The sequence below is a fragment of the Lissotriton vulgaris genome, chromosome 6 (assembly GCF_964263255.1).
Source record: "Lissotriton vulgaris chromosome 6, aLisVul1.2, whole genome shotgun sequence".
Classification (NCBI taxonomy): Eukaryota; Metazoa; Chordata; class Amphibia; order Caudata; family Salamandridae; genus Lissotriton; species Lissotriton vulgaris.
Genome location: NC_141694.1, coordinates 1630420886 through 1630435373, shown reverse-complemented (window position 1 = coordinate 1630435373; position 14488 = coordinate 1630420886). Strand labels below are relative to the sequence as shown.

Here is a 14488-nt window from a genome sequence, read left to right as displayed (position 1 = left end):
GAACGCACTCAACACAACTCTTTAGGAGCTCTACCCACTTCGTCCATCCATTGTTCATGGAGGAACACACACACCATCTCAAAAACATACTGTTGCTTTGGTGCATTCCATTGCTGAAAAACATCCATAATACCCCCAAGATCGTACTGGGATGTATACGTAACCCATCTAGGATCCCATATGGTCCAAACCCACACGTTCATCCACATCAGGCAATTGACTACGTGATTGCCTATGCTCATCCACAGGAGACATACCCAATTGTCCCAACCAAGGAGTCAGGAAACCAGAAAAGGCAGCAGTCATTCGCTGTCTAGTAGAAGGAGTAGTTGGGAGAACAAGGGAAGACGGAACAATAGTGGAAGAATCCAAAGTCGGAGCTGAAGAAGCATTAGGGACAGACATAGGAGTAGCAGTCAAAGGAGAACGCAAAGTTGACGGCCCCTGACGAGGCTGCCCCAAAGGGACAGTAGTAGCCAACGAAGAGGAGCTGGCTGTGGAGGAACTACAAGAGGCACAATAACCAGATGTTGTACAGCCACCACTGGTGGCGGTGGTGCCGTAGCATTCTGTGCATAGGGTGGTGGCGAAGTTAACAGATGCGACATTAAAGGATCTTTCGCAAGATCTTCTTCGTCTTTCTGCTCTTTAGGCGGCAAGACTGGGTAGCATCTATCTACCGCTAACTTCCTCACTCTAAGCATATAGCAGCTTGTACCATTGACATACCTCGTTCTCGCTTATTCTTCTTTGCTAATTTCATTTCTTTCTGTTTGGCTTCTTTGCGCCATATGCGGAAAGAGTCAAACATCGCCGGCCGGGCTTTCTTCTTGAACAATTTCACTTCAAGATTGTCTAGAATCTCAGTTTCAAAACTACCGTAACGGGGCCACTTTAGGACACCGTCATTCTTTGTATATTTTACCCAGATCTCATTATAACTATTAGGCCCACACCATGCTTCACATATAAGTCATATGTAGGAGTTCCGATCGGAGGAACGGGACACGAATCCTCTAACCGGGAATCCCTAGATGAACCACAACCAAACAATTTTCTAAGGCTGCTAAAACCAGGCATCTTGCACACTAGTCTAGCTTCAAACAACAAGGGAAATCTCAAAACGATAGTCTCGTGAATACACGAATCCCTTGGCTTTGGGGCCTGCAGGTACCAAATCAAAGCGATCCACTAAAGGGATACCAAAACAAACTAAGGACTAGGAGACGCTCCACTTATACTTAACTGAAATGTCGATGGCGTCACCAGAAGACCCGTCAATCGTCTCGCTCTACAAACGCCTAAGGCTCCAAAACAGGGCGACAGTCAGGGCAGCAGTCCTTGGTAGCCGTTGGAAAGCGGGAAACCTCGCAGCAAAGACTTTCGGACCACGACGACATACAGGGGTCGATGAAGTGGCTGGCCTTCCTCCAGAATTTTCACACGAAGCTTCTCACGAACCTCTGGCTTGGACCAGTACCACTGAAGTCGCCAACTGAAGGACCGGGTTTTAGAACCCAGCGGCGTCAGGGAGAACGCCTGATACCTTCGAGTTCTCCTGTCTTGGCAAACAGAGACACAGGATACTTCTTGATGACGTCAAAGACCAAAGTTTATTGGTGGCAACCAGGAACAGAGATCTACGAAGCACACACGGGTGGTTCGCCAGAGACTGCACAAATTCAACAAGCGCAGCATGGTCTTTTATGCCAAAAAGCAAGCCTCAGGCAACATTTCTAATTAGAATTAGGTGCATACAAACTGACCAATGACAGTGTAACATTTTGAAAGTAGCGTATGACGACAATCTCAGACAATCCCATCTTCCGTTGTCCAGCCCACCAGCAATGACCAAAGTTTTCCTGTTCGATCAGGCCGGACAAACCCATCATAAAACCTTCAACCCAAATCAATGATTATGTCGTAAAGGAAAGGCAGAAACAGATTGGAAGTGAGATAGAAAGGTGGGAGCAGTGTACCATAAACTCGGGCACGTCCTGCTCTTTGATCTTAATCAGACCAGCTGCTGAATAAGGAACTGGCTTAACGAGGTCGGCCTCGGGCAAGGAGTCAGTTCGGCCAGGTCACTGAAAAGTCAGCTAAGGCATACGTGTCTCAAGGACTCGTTCGCCCACAGTTATTGGGCCTATGTTAGGGCAACCATACAAAATGGCTGCCGTACACAAAATGGAGCCCGGAGGTTCAAACTAAATCCTCGAATACAGAGTGTTCTCCTATATCGATTCATACGAAAACACTCAGATACGCTACACTCGCTATTTGCGGTCTGCTAACACCAAAATCGTCCATTTCCGACGACTTTTGTCGAACGGGTTCGGAACCATTGAAACTCATTCGCAAACCACGGAACTACAGCAGTAATAAGAAATAATACTGCAATAGCATGGTCTTTTAGCTATGCCATATATTCATATAAAGTATAAGTTAGTGGGAAACCCAATATACCCTTGCGGGCTTGGGCAAATACTTGGAAGTAAAAAATGCCAGCAAGGGAATTTATTCAAAGACATTTTTCACAGAAAACAGACTTATATGTGATTAGTATTACTTTTGGTCTGTCCCAACCTAATTGGTATCTGTTCACAAATATTTAGTCTCTCCTTGAGACCAAGAAAAGCAATGAAGCAAAAAACAGCAACACAGGACTTCTTTTTGTATCAAAAAAGTTTCTTTTATATATATGTTAATATTCAAACAGGGTACTTTTCAAACGTTAAAATTGATCAAAAATGCATTCAAATGACCAAGGAACCAATACATTTTTCCTTCAATACATCTGAATAGAAGTCCAATTTAAAACAAATTATAACAATCGACTCCTGTGGTTTCTCAAAATGAAAGTCGGTTGTGAAATCAATACCAAAATGTAGAAATAGACGTTAAAGTCAACGTTGCAGTCTTATTTTCGTTTACTCCTTAAGACCTTTTCACGACATCATTTATTTGCATATAGCGGTGACCCCTTATATATCTGATCCAGACGTGGTTTCTCCAGGAACTATTAATACAGGCTCTCCATGGAAGTCCTGATTTTCTGTATGGTTTTCTCACTTTAACTGGTCTGTATATCGGGATTTTATATAGCACTCATATTGTTCTCTTCATACATTAGAGAGCTTGTTAGATGCACTCTGCCTCGGAAAAAGTCCTTCCGGATCAGTGTTGCGAAGTCACGTGTTGCGAATTGCTGTTCTCGCAGATTGGTTGCCTCTGGGGACAACACAGAGCATGGGCTGTTATCGATTCCTGCAGTGTATCGATATCCGTTGTCATGACTGATGGGAGTGTTAGACAGATGTCTAGCACGCATTCCTCACCGCAAAACAGGCCGCGTAGAACAGGTAAGATGCAATCTTGCCAGATTGGTCTGATTGACAGAAACCATGTGGTATTTAATTCTCGTAGACGAGGTAAGCCCAAAAGTTGTACTATGTGTTCATGACACTTCCTTTCCAGGAAAGCTTTCTCCCCGGTGCTGGGAGTGACGCTGGTGGATTGGCTTGCCATATCGTAGCAGTAGGAATAAAAACAGGATTCCTGCAACAAGTGCTAGCATTAGTGGCAACCACCAAACACCGAGTGCATGAAGTGTGGAATGATTCCGAGGACGACAGCTTGAAAGGGTGGTAACAGTCCTGAACATACGTTCTTAAATACATGCATAATACCACTCATATCAGACGTGTTTAAGATACGTCTGTGAAATGTGTAGGGCAGTTTGTACTTAACAGAGCCTGTATCTCAGCCGAAGTCCTTGCAATTTGTAGATCAAAGGTTTCTTTGGCCGAGGTCAAAGGCACGGTTTGTTGTAAAAGAATGGCTTTCATTCTGCTTAAAGTATCAATTCATATAGAAGAGATGTTCTTTACCCAACCTTTCATATTTGCCTACAGGTATATTTATGAGGCAATACTGAAAATGGAAAGTTGTAGCAGGCAGAGTTATTTTGCCATGGATTATCCACTTAGTAGATATTTTTTCCTTCTACCGTAAATGGCAATTTTTCCAGTGTTTTAATGCTCAGCACTGTATACTTTGCTCCCCTTTGTGCCAGTTCAATCTGTTTATCAGTGAGATTGAATTCTGAAAACAGAGACGTTGTGTTGATAAAAGGCCAAGGCACATAGCCAGCACGCACGTTTTGTAGCATCCAGCCTAGTAGCAAAATAGAACGTAGTTGAGACTGGCCTTGTCGCAGCATGACCAAATCTCGTTCTATAACGTCTATGGCAGAGGATACAATGTTGCCCAATGAATATATCCTGGATGACAGAGTCGTTTGCCCATTGTTGACTATGGCGAGAGATTTCTCTAACTTAATACATTCAATTTCTCGTATTCTTTCTACAGCGTCTGCTTGGGTCACCTTCCATATTTCATTAAAAGCAGCATAGATACTGGCATATATGAAACGTTTTTGACGCGGTTTTCTTGGACATAGCAAGAAATCCCTAAGGCCTGCGCCTTCTTTAGGTAAAGATAAGTGTTGTTTCACATCCTCTAGTGTAGATGTCTGTAGCCAATCAAGGCATAATTTTCCTACACTGTATGTTGTTACTACCCCCGTATGCTGTCTTTAAACATAGTGTGGCTCTGGCCGATTGATAGTAAAACCCTGTATTCTATTCAGGAATCTTTCTTGACAGATGCTTGTGTCTGTGGGCCAAAGCAACAATTTTTCCCATTCAGGATCTGATCTGTTGTTTTGTAAAATAGTATGTACGTCGACCTCTCCCTGTGTAGTGCTATTACTTGCAGGTGCAGGTATGGACGGAGTGTTCATGTCTTTGATCTTGGCTAACCAAGGCAAGACGTTTGTTGGACAGTGTCATTAAAAAATATTATTTGCTGTGGGATGATATAGGCTCTACAGAAAGCTTCTATCCCCTGCACTTGCCAATCTTTTGCACCCCAGACAGATTTTGTGTCAATTGTATCTTTCCAAAATTCGAAACACTGTCTAGAGAGTAGGGTAATAAAGGCTGCAGAATAAATCTGTTTTGTATTGGTTAACATATTTTTCATTCCTGTTTTGTTCACATTTTTGCAGAAAAACGTTTCTGGAATGGATTTGTTGAACCCTGAAAATATGGAAACTTCATTGCAAACATTTTTGAGCTACCCTATGGTGGTGTAGGAGAATGTTCCCATTAGTTATACATAAATACATTTCTAGGAGTTGCAGATTTATGCAAGAAATGATGAGCATAGTGGTTGTAACAATAAAGCTGTTCATAGTTTGATGAACCCTCTAAATAATCATGATTAGAGAATGCAGCTGATTTTTCTAGATCAGACATCTGTTATTACCAGTCTAGAAGTCCCAATCATCAAAAAAGGTACTAGAGGTAATAAAGTCACTTAATGAAATTTTAAATAAGTGTGGAATCTTCAACAGTTCCGACGAGCCAAATATGTCATTTTCAGTTTTGTCCCAAACTATACCATCTTGTATAGGAACGGCTGTGATGTTCACGCTGACAATTCTCTTGCTTCACAATGGGATGATTTGTGTGGCTTCAGAAGTAAGTTCACTTTTTTTTTTGCTGTGTCCATTTGAATATATCTTCCATTTATCAGCATACTCATAGACATTACTAAAGCTAGCCAAAGCAGAAAGAAAAATATTCCAGAAACAATCCATTTTTCAATCCATGGTGAAACCAGACAAGTCTTTTTCAGGAGATAAAAAAAGTCTGTTGTTTATTCTTAGAAAGTTCTTTGTGCTGGCGATGCTTCAGGTTCGCTGGGATCCTCGGAAAACGTTTCAAAGTTAATGAAATAGCCAGAGGCAGTTCTGTCAATGGTTGGAATTGCATCAGGATTCATTGAAATCGCTGGAACCAGTTGATCACGTGTTATGTTAGTGTAGACAGGTGTATCAGGACGAACTGTTATTTGGGTTTCAAGAGGAATAGGTTCCATAGCATTGTTGCTTAGTCCTTCATTTCTCACTTTTGACTCTACGAAGGTGATGAGTCTTTCAGTTTGAACCTCTTGTATAGTAGCTAGAGGAGTGCGTCTGCTACTTGGTCGGAGTCCACATGGCCTACTGCTTAGTATCAACACATAGTGTGGTTTGATTAGGTCGATGGACACAAATCTTTTTTCCAGCAAGGAGCGGCAGAAGTACTGTTCTTGATCCGTAGATGACTAGGACAGGTACTGGTTGTCCGTAAGAACACCCAAATTCCTTCTTATCCGCAATCTTCTCTCTGACTAGATCCCCAAGCTTTGGGATCCTGACAGACCTTGATGGGACTGCTGGATTTTCCCCAGTGGTGGTTGGCTTCAGGAACACGTTCCTGTAAAACAGCCAAACGATCTTTGATGTCAAAAGGTTTATTTTCCACCACTGTGCCTTTGTAATCGAGATCTGGGTCCCACATTCTTGTCCCAAACAGGACCTCATATGGAGTGACACCCCCCAGAAAACCTCTTGAGCGTTGGACCCCATAAAGATGTTTTGACCCACCCATCACCTAAACCTAATACCCTATATGTTATAGACTGCTCTATGTCCCGGTTTTTCATTTCCACAACGGAATTTCCCTCAGGATGGAATGGAGAGGAGTACTGCAATGCTACGCCCAAACTGGCCATGGCTTCTTTGTAAGCTTGAGAGCTAAACGCAGGACCCTGTTCAGAATGTAGTGTGCTTATTGCGTATGTGCCGATAAAGACTCGCAAATCTTTTATAACAGTTTGAGCGTCAGCTGAGTGCTGAGACCACATCCATAGGAACCTTGAACACGAATCCACTGCGACCATGATATATTTATAGCTATCATCCCTTTGCAAGAGACCGCAGTGGTACAGGTAAACACACACTAATGGTTTATCTGAAATTAACAGGAGCGTCTGTGCAGGACGTTTCACTTTAGAGACTTTCATCTTCTGGCATATTTCACATTCCAAAACATAGTTTTGGTCTGTTTCTAGTGCCGGGCCTCCAATGCCTATGTTTTAATAATAATACTGTGGCTGAAACACCTGCATGGGCAGAGGCTATCCCTTCATGTGCTGCTAGGATTAGGCCTAATCTACGTTCCATGTTTAGAATTACCCTATCCCCCACTCCAGGGATTCGAGCAAACTGAACTTTTTTTGCATCAATTATATACAAGTATTTGAGTGGAAACTTTTTAGGTAAAGCTGCACCGCTGCCTTTGCTTAAAGCATTGACAGACAATAATATCTCAATGTCCATTCTCGTTTTTGAACGAGTGATCGCAGCTATGAAAGCCGTTTGCACAGCTCCATTCGCGGTTTCATCAGCCAATTAATTCCCTGCACCGTGAACGCCATCACGTTGATGACTCCGCGTGTGTATCACTACTTGTTCTCAAATCGTTTTATGCTTGATTGTGCCACCTTTTGCATCTTTGAAACCATTTTGAAGTCAATTCTGTAAATGTTCATTATATGATTGAACACAGTAAAAAGAATTGCACACAATAAGTGTGGGGAATTCGCGATCCGTAGTGCTAATTTGAATGTTTGAAGTTCAGCTCGCTGAACTGTACAATCTCCTAGAGATTGTGTTTTTGTGACCATCGGTCGGAATTTACCATCGCGTATACGACCATTAACCATCGCGAATGCTGCACTGTAAGCTTGCTTACTTTCCGTAGCAGGTTGTGCTGATCCGTCAGTATAAATTATAAATTTGTACTGGTCAAGAGGGAGAATCTCAATAGGTAGAGGACATTCGTGTCCAAATTGCAGAAATGCTTGTGTTTTTAAATAAGGATCAAAAACACATTCAACGTGTCATTTTCAGTTTTGTCCAAAACTATACCATCTTGTATAGGAACGTGACGCTGGCGTCCGATTATTGAAAAACCTGCTAAGTACCTGCTTTCAGGTGCTATGTTTTGACAAAAGAAACTGTTAGCAATGTCTAATGTTGTTTTATACTTTTTACGCACAATGTTATTCATTAATGCTGTACCATGTGCATTTTGCACTGCAAATGTTTTGGAACAAGTGTTCAAATGTCTGTAATCCAAAACTAGACGATATGTATTGTCTGGTTTGGATACAGTAAACAAAGGATTATTCATTGAGGATGTGCATGTTTCAATCACCCCTTGATATTCAAGTTGATCTAAGATCTCCCTGACCTGTTTTTTAGCTTCTTGCTTTATTGGATACTGCCTTTGTGCAGTGGGTTGTTTTTTTTACCTAGATCTTGTGGTGAGGTGAGTCCTCATCCCATCTTACTTGATTTTTATATAATGCTGGGGCCTGGGCAACTGCCCATTTCCTGGCATAAGCATATTTTAAATGTACTGGAACATGGTTGGAAAAGGCTGGCATAATGATGTCTTCGCCATGTGGGCACTCCCTGACAAATTCTGGTGGCCAGTCCTGTTCTGCTAGAAGTATATCATAACCCTTTGAAAGTCTCTCCCAAAAGAGTGCTTTCACTTTTCTTGGTATGTCTCCCTCCATCCAGAGTGTTATTTCATATAACTTTTGTGGAGAACTAACCCTGGTGTCTACATTCTCTACTGTTATGCACTTATTCAAGTCCACTGTCTCTAGAAGTTCCCTCAGGTTCTGGGGAGCTATTGTTACTTCTGCTGCACTGTCCAGCATTGTCTAAGCCCATTCTCCAGTCTCGAGTTGTGTTCTCGGAATGCTCGGCATGTTTGATCTTCAGACCTGCTACCTTCTTCTTGGAGAATTTAGGTTTTGTTTTGTTTTTCTGATCGTCTTTGGACTTCACGCATTGGGGCATATTATCAAGGGGGGTTAACACCGCTTTTTCGGCTTTAAAAGCCAAGAAAGTGGAGATAAAACTATCTCCCTATTACCTAGCTGTCGCTAAACCAGTTAGCGACAGCTAGTAGGAGATAGCGACCATCTTGGGCCCGCTTTGCATGTCAGTGAAATTTATCACTAATGACATGCAAAGTGGGCGTGCCAAGATGTTAGCGACTGGAAACAGTCGCTAACATCACTATCTCCTAATACCAACTTTTGGAAATATTCGCGCTGAGCACAAATATCTCCAAAAGCTAACACCTGCCCAGGAGCAGTTCTTAGCCATGTTATCCAATGGGAGGTGGATAACATGGCTAAAAGCATTAGCTCGGTAATGCCTGAATATCGCTGATTTTTCAGCGATATTCATGCATTATTGCCGATTTTTATCGCATTTGCGATTATCTGCGATAAAAATCGCGGCAACTGGGCGATACTTTTTTCTCGCTAACTAAGCAATAGCGATAATTATCGCTATTGCTTGGTAATATGCCCCATTCTTTTTTGTGATCCGACCGTCCTCTTCTTTTGGATGTCTGTGACGATATCTGAAAGGTACGAGAGGAATGTGTATCACTATCTTGATACCTGTCAGGTTTTTTCAAATTATCCCTATTCCTGAGGTTCTACCTCTTTTCTGAGGGCTCCTTTTGAGGAGACCTACCTCTGGATTGAGAACGTTTCTCTTTTGAATGTTGTTTATTAGTTTCCCAGTTCTTTTTAGAAGATGTATGTGGGAGGGCGGGTTTGATAAACAGGCGAGAAGGCTGAATGTATTTTACAAAAGTATGTTTTTTATTATCAGTGATAGGGGTGGTAGTTCGTTCAGAATACATTTCTTCCTGCTCTTCTCCCAGTTCGGTCTTAGTGGAGCTTGATGGGGATTCAGAGGTAGGTGTTCCCGGCTCCTCCTCGGTATCAAGGATCTCTCCCCGGAGGCTCATAAGAGAGGAGAAAGAGGGGGTCATCAGTCACTGTTTTGTGAAGATAATTTATAATATACCCGTCACCACACCTTGAAGTGCTTTACTGATTAGGTCTCTTGGTCTTATCTCAATGTTCTGGTTTTAGGGATGTGTATTCTTTAGACAATACGTAAAGGAAGCACATTAGTGATCTGTTAAGCCTGAAGCTATTTTCTTATGTGATAAAAGACTGCTGCATTATGAGGGTCACGCTATAATTTCATGTACTGATCTAGTATCAGAATGTATGATCACTTTCGCATATTATCGAACGGTATCAAACGTATGTTGTAACAACTTTAACAGGACATGCACAGTAATTTATTCATTTTATTTTTCATTTCTAGTGTTATTCCCTGATGAAGGGCTTAATATAAGGCCCGAAATGCATTGGATATATCATATAACAATGTTGAATGTTGTACATACAATATAAAATGATTGAAGATGAAAATTAAAAATAACGAGTAAAAAGGAAAATAAGTATGAATAAACAATACTGAAGTATATGAACTGAAATTGTGTTGGAACCCTCATTTCACACTGGGGGAAATAAAAGGTGTGCCCATAGGGATGGATCGAGTGATTCGCTAGAAACACGACTTTTCAGTATTTACTGAAGTCCAGGGACGATGGACGTATCCTATGTAGCATCCTAAACTTGGAAACGAAGTTTAAAAGACATTGATCAATATAGCTGTGCGTCTGCCTCCACAAATTTATTGATAAGCCTGAAGTAGTGCCATAAAGGAAAATGAACCTTGAAATCATGCTTGTTATCTATCACGTTAATTAAGTAAAGTGCCAATTCTTCAGGGAAACCAAATAAAATGTTGTTAAACACATGAGTACTTCTGAGGCTGGTTCCTCAACTCACTACCGTGTCCCTTCTCATGCTCGCCACCCACCTCCCTCGCACACTCCCCCTGGTCCCTAGAGAAGCTACCAGTCACCGGCTCTGCCGAAACTCTCCTGAGTTGTGGCTGCTCTCCAGCATCCTCCAGCTGGCACCACCACTCCTCGCACCACCGCTCGTCCGGTTCCTAGTCTCCTCCCAGGGCATCCTCATTCCTTGGGTTTTCTTTGTCTGTTTCCTCGTAGTTTCTGTCTTCTCTCTTCCGCTCTGCTTCTTCTGACTCCACTCCTGGTGCTCCTTCGCCACCGGTTTTGAGACTTCGGGTTGTATCCACTTACTTCCGGGTTCACGTCGAAGTCTCGCTGTGGAGAGACAGGATAGTGGAATGGATCTTGTAGTCCTACGTGGTCCTTCATGTTCCGAAATACATCTCTTGGGAGTTGAGTGTCGAAAGGAGTATGGGCTCTAGGGAGGACGGTCCTCCCATGGTGGTACAAAGGTGAGCCCTGCATGCACTTTCTCATAATGTAGGATTGTGTTTAATAGAGTCCTTTTCAGGAACTCCAGACAGTTGTGGTTTCAACTGTGTAATTTTAGTAACTCATCTAGTTGAGTGAGTAATTCCTCACCTGACATCTCTTCGATGTAAGGATGAGGTGTGTAGCAGGCTAAAATTGGCCATGTTGCTCCTAGTCTACCTTGTGGATGGAGTCTGGTAATGTTTTTGAGATGTTTTAGGGCGCCTTTAAACCAGAGATCATGCTCCTGATATGTGAGTGGAATTGCAATATCCTCGAAAGGAATATATTCCTCAGGTGGTTCATCTTCTTTGTAGAAGTGAAACACTTTTGTTACTGGATTTGATTCTGGGAATACTATCCATGAATAGAATACCTCTGTCTGAAAAGGTTTGTGTGCCTCTATCATGAAAACTGCTCTACCACCTCTAGGTGTTAGGCCGTGTTTTATAAGTTTTAGAGTGATGGCTCTCCTTAAATGTGGATGGATAGGAATCGCATCCTCATCGGTTTTATTAAAACTGGCAGTATTAAAACCTGTTGCAACTTGGTCAGACGCAGCTCCACCGGTTCCCTTGTTATTGTCCTCGCTATCGGACATTGTTTATGAAAAATACAGAACAAGTTTCAAGGAAACAAAGAGAAGGTGCAAAATATTTTGGAGCACTGTATCCTGCAACGTTGAACAAACCATTCAGCTAATACATAGGATTTTCGTCCTACTCAGCTATGGCGGATATTATCCCTACCCACTCCAGACGTCTTATGAGTATTATCAGTAGGGGTCTCTGAGAAAAGCACGACAGAGTTACTTCAGTATCTAGCGTTAAATTAGGGCCTTACCGTTGGGCGCAATGTAGTGTAGTTCCTATTTCCCTTATAAGCTCTGCGCATTGGAATGATATACACTATAGTTTTTACATAGGGTTGAGGTCAGTATGCCTTTATCGAGTATATTAAACTTAATTACTTTGTGTGCCAGCTAACTCGGAGGTCACTAGAAACTTCTTGAATAAACAAGAAAGGAGTAATTTCAGACACCCGCATAAACATGGCAACTTTGTTTCCCTTAGAATCGGAACAGTTACAGTTCTCAAAATCGTGGAAACAATAGATAACAGTTTCACTCAGTTAATCGTGCATACTTAGTTTCTTCAGAGTTACACAGAAATAGATAGACGGGCATTTCAATAAAAGGATTTATTGAACAGTCTTATTTCTTGTGTAAGAGATATGTGCTGTTACAATCATAAGACAGAATGCAAGATATCAAATGTACAGCGTGAGCAGTAAGAAGAAATAATACTGCAATATCATGGTCTTTTAGATATGACATATATTCATATAAATATACATAAATAACACAGGCTAAAATGTGAATACTCAAACGATACGTTCTCTAACTAGTTCTACCCCATTGTACCTAACCTAAGTGTAGTACGAGGTAAGAAGCAGGTGCTGTTTACTATAGTATGGAAAGCTATAGTTTATGCCATGAGTCCCGCTAGGTTTTAGTCTGCTCCATACCTTAGAATGAGAGAGGTGGGAATCTCCGGATCTCAATCCCTAACACCCCGCGAAGGGAGTCAGGACACTGGAAGCTGGATTCTCTGTGAGCAGGATGACAGGGTCTGGTCAGTGCGTCAGGCGGGGACTCGAATTCCTTTCGAACTTGCTGTGGCGAGCCGTATCGAGCTGTGTAGCCGAGCCGTGGTTTGCCATGATAAGTGAAGATATATTTATACCTGGAATGTGCCTAGGAATGCTAGAATTGACGTAAAGTCGGGCAGAGGAAGACGTTATGAATGAACCCCTAAGGAATAGTTGTTCATGCATAATAAATGAGTTCTTGGAGAAATCAATAAGCCAAGCAGGGAAAGTCCCAATGGCTTAAGGGTCTGGTTTCTAAGAACTCGATGTGACGTGGGATGGATGAATGTAGGTGACCATGCCTGTAATTGGATAGCATGGCTGATTCCTAAATAAGGACTGGGATACTATGCCTAAATAAGGGCAATCTGAGTTGTGTTTATATAAGGACACGATTCGGGAAACCTATTTACGGGTATCTAAATCGAAACACAACACCTCAGTCCTCTCACATGCTTGTTAGTCCTACATTAAACATCAAGACGAATGTGGCTAAACCCCCTGCGCATAGCCTAAGCCTGACAACAGATCAGGCTGGCCTCCTGCAGAAGGTTGTGTGCTGGGTCTGGCTGAAGGCCAAGCATTGTTATCAAACCTGCTGTGGCCCTGGTAATTCCGTCCAAACCATCTCCAAGTATCATACATCTATGTTGATTATTGTTTTGAAAAAGGTTCCTCCATTCTAATAATTCTTTTGAATCTGTTATTTCCTGCTTGAATATGTTGCTGTACATGTCTTTGTTCGAATGAACCTCAATTTTCTATCCATTTGTGTCATTCCTGGCTCTGTTAGCTGGTCATCAGATAACTGAATTTGAAGTCTGTGGTGCTCTAATTTGTTGCTGAGGTTTTACAATGTGCTTTTTTAATTCATGTGTTAATTCTTTAAATGTATCACTTGTACTAGCATGTCTTAAAGAATAGAAATGTGTTGAATTTTTGACTGAATTTTTATTATCAATATTAGCAAAGTAAGAATGTTATGTTTGTTTTAATAGATATTGGAAATCACGCTGCTAATTGCCAGTTACATTAACACGTTTCATCAGCAGAAGGGAGCTGCCCATCATCTGTCTGCTCCTGCACTCCTCTCATCTCGGATAGAAGAGCAAAAGTCAAAACAGGGGGGAAATCAGCCACTATTATCAAGCAACCGACCAACAAAAGGCCCTACCCTTCTATGAAGTGAGATGTCACCTGCCTTATTGTGCAACCCCTTATAGAGGAGAAGTGATTAAAGCAATGGGCTTATTTCATTCCCTTGACTTATTCACTCTCGTCCTATACCAGATTCCAGAGCTATCACTGGAAGCAATCAAAGCCAACCATCCCAGTGAGCAGGGCTTCTGGTTCCATTGGGGAGTGAAACATAGTAGAGCCAGGCGAAACCACGTACTACCTGGACAGGACTCTCTAGAAAGAGCAACCGTACGAAAAACGAAAAAGACTTTAAAAGAAGAACACAAAGATTGCTGCAACCCATTGCAATATATGTGAAGAAGAATTCACACAGCTTATGCCTCAGCTTTTTCCAATGTGTAATTCAAACATTAAACACATAGAAAGCAATGGTAAATACAATATAGCTCGACTGGGCAGAGCACACAGACATAAACAAAGGTTGTTAAATAGAACAAGCACATGATTGTGGATACACTGGGAGCACACGCTTTTCAGATACACAAGTGATTTGTTAAAAACAAAAG

At 41.9% G+C, this 14488-nt stretch overlaps 1 protein-coding gene across 1 annotated transcript in view; it reads left to right on the top strand.

Annotated features, from left to right (window-relative positions):
• Window positions 1-14227, top strand: part of PLEKHH2 (pleckstrin homology, MyTH4 and FERM domain containing H2) — a 572539-nt gene extending 558312 nt beyond the window's left edge. Inside the window, exon 30 of the mRNA XM_086927801.1 lies at window positions 13781-14227. Within this exon, the coding sequence (XP_086783927.1) occupies window positions 13781-13966 (186 nt within the window). The 3' untranslated portion in view covers window positions 13967-14227. The remainder of the gene's footprint in view (window positions 1-13780) is intronic.
• Window positions 14228-14488: the final 261 nt, after the last annotated feature.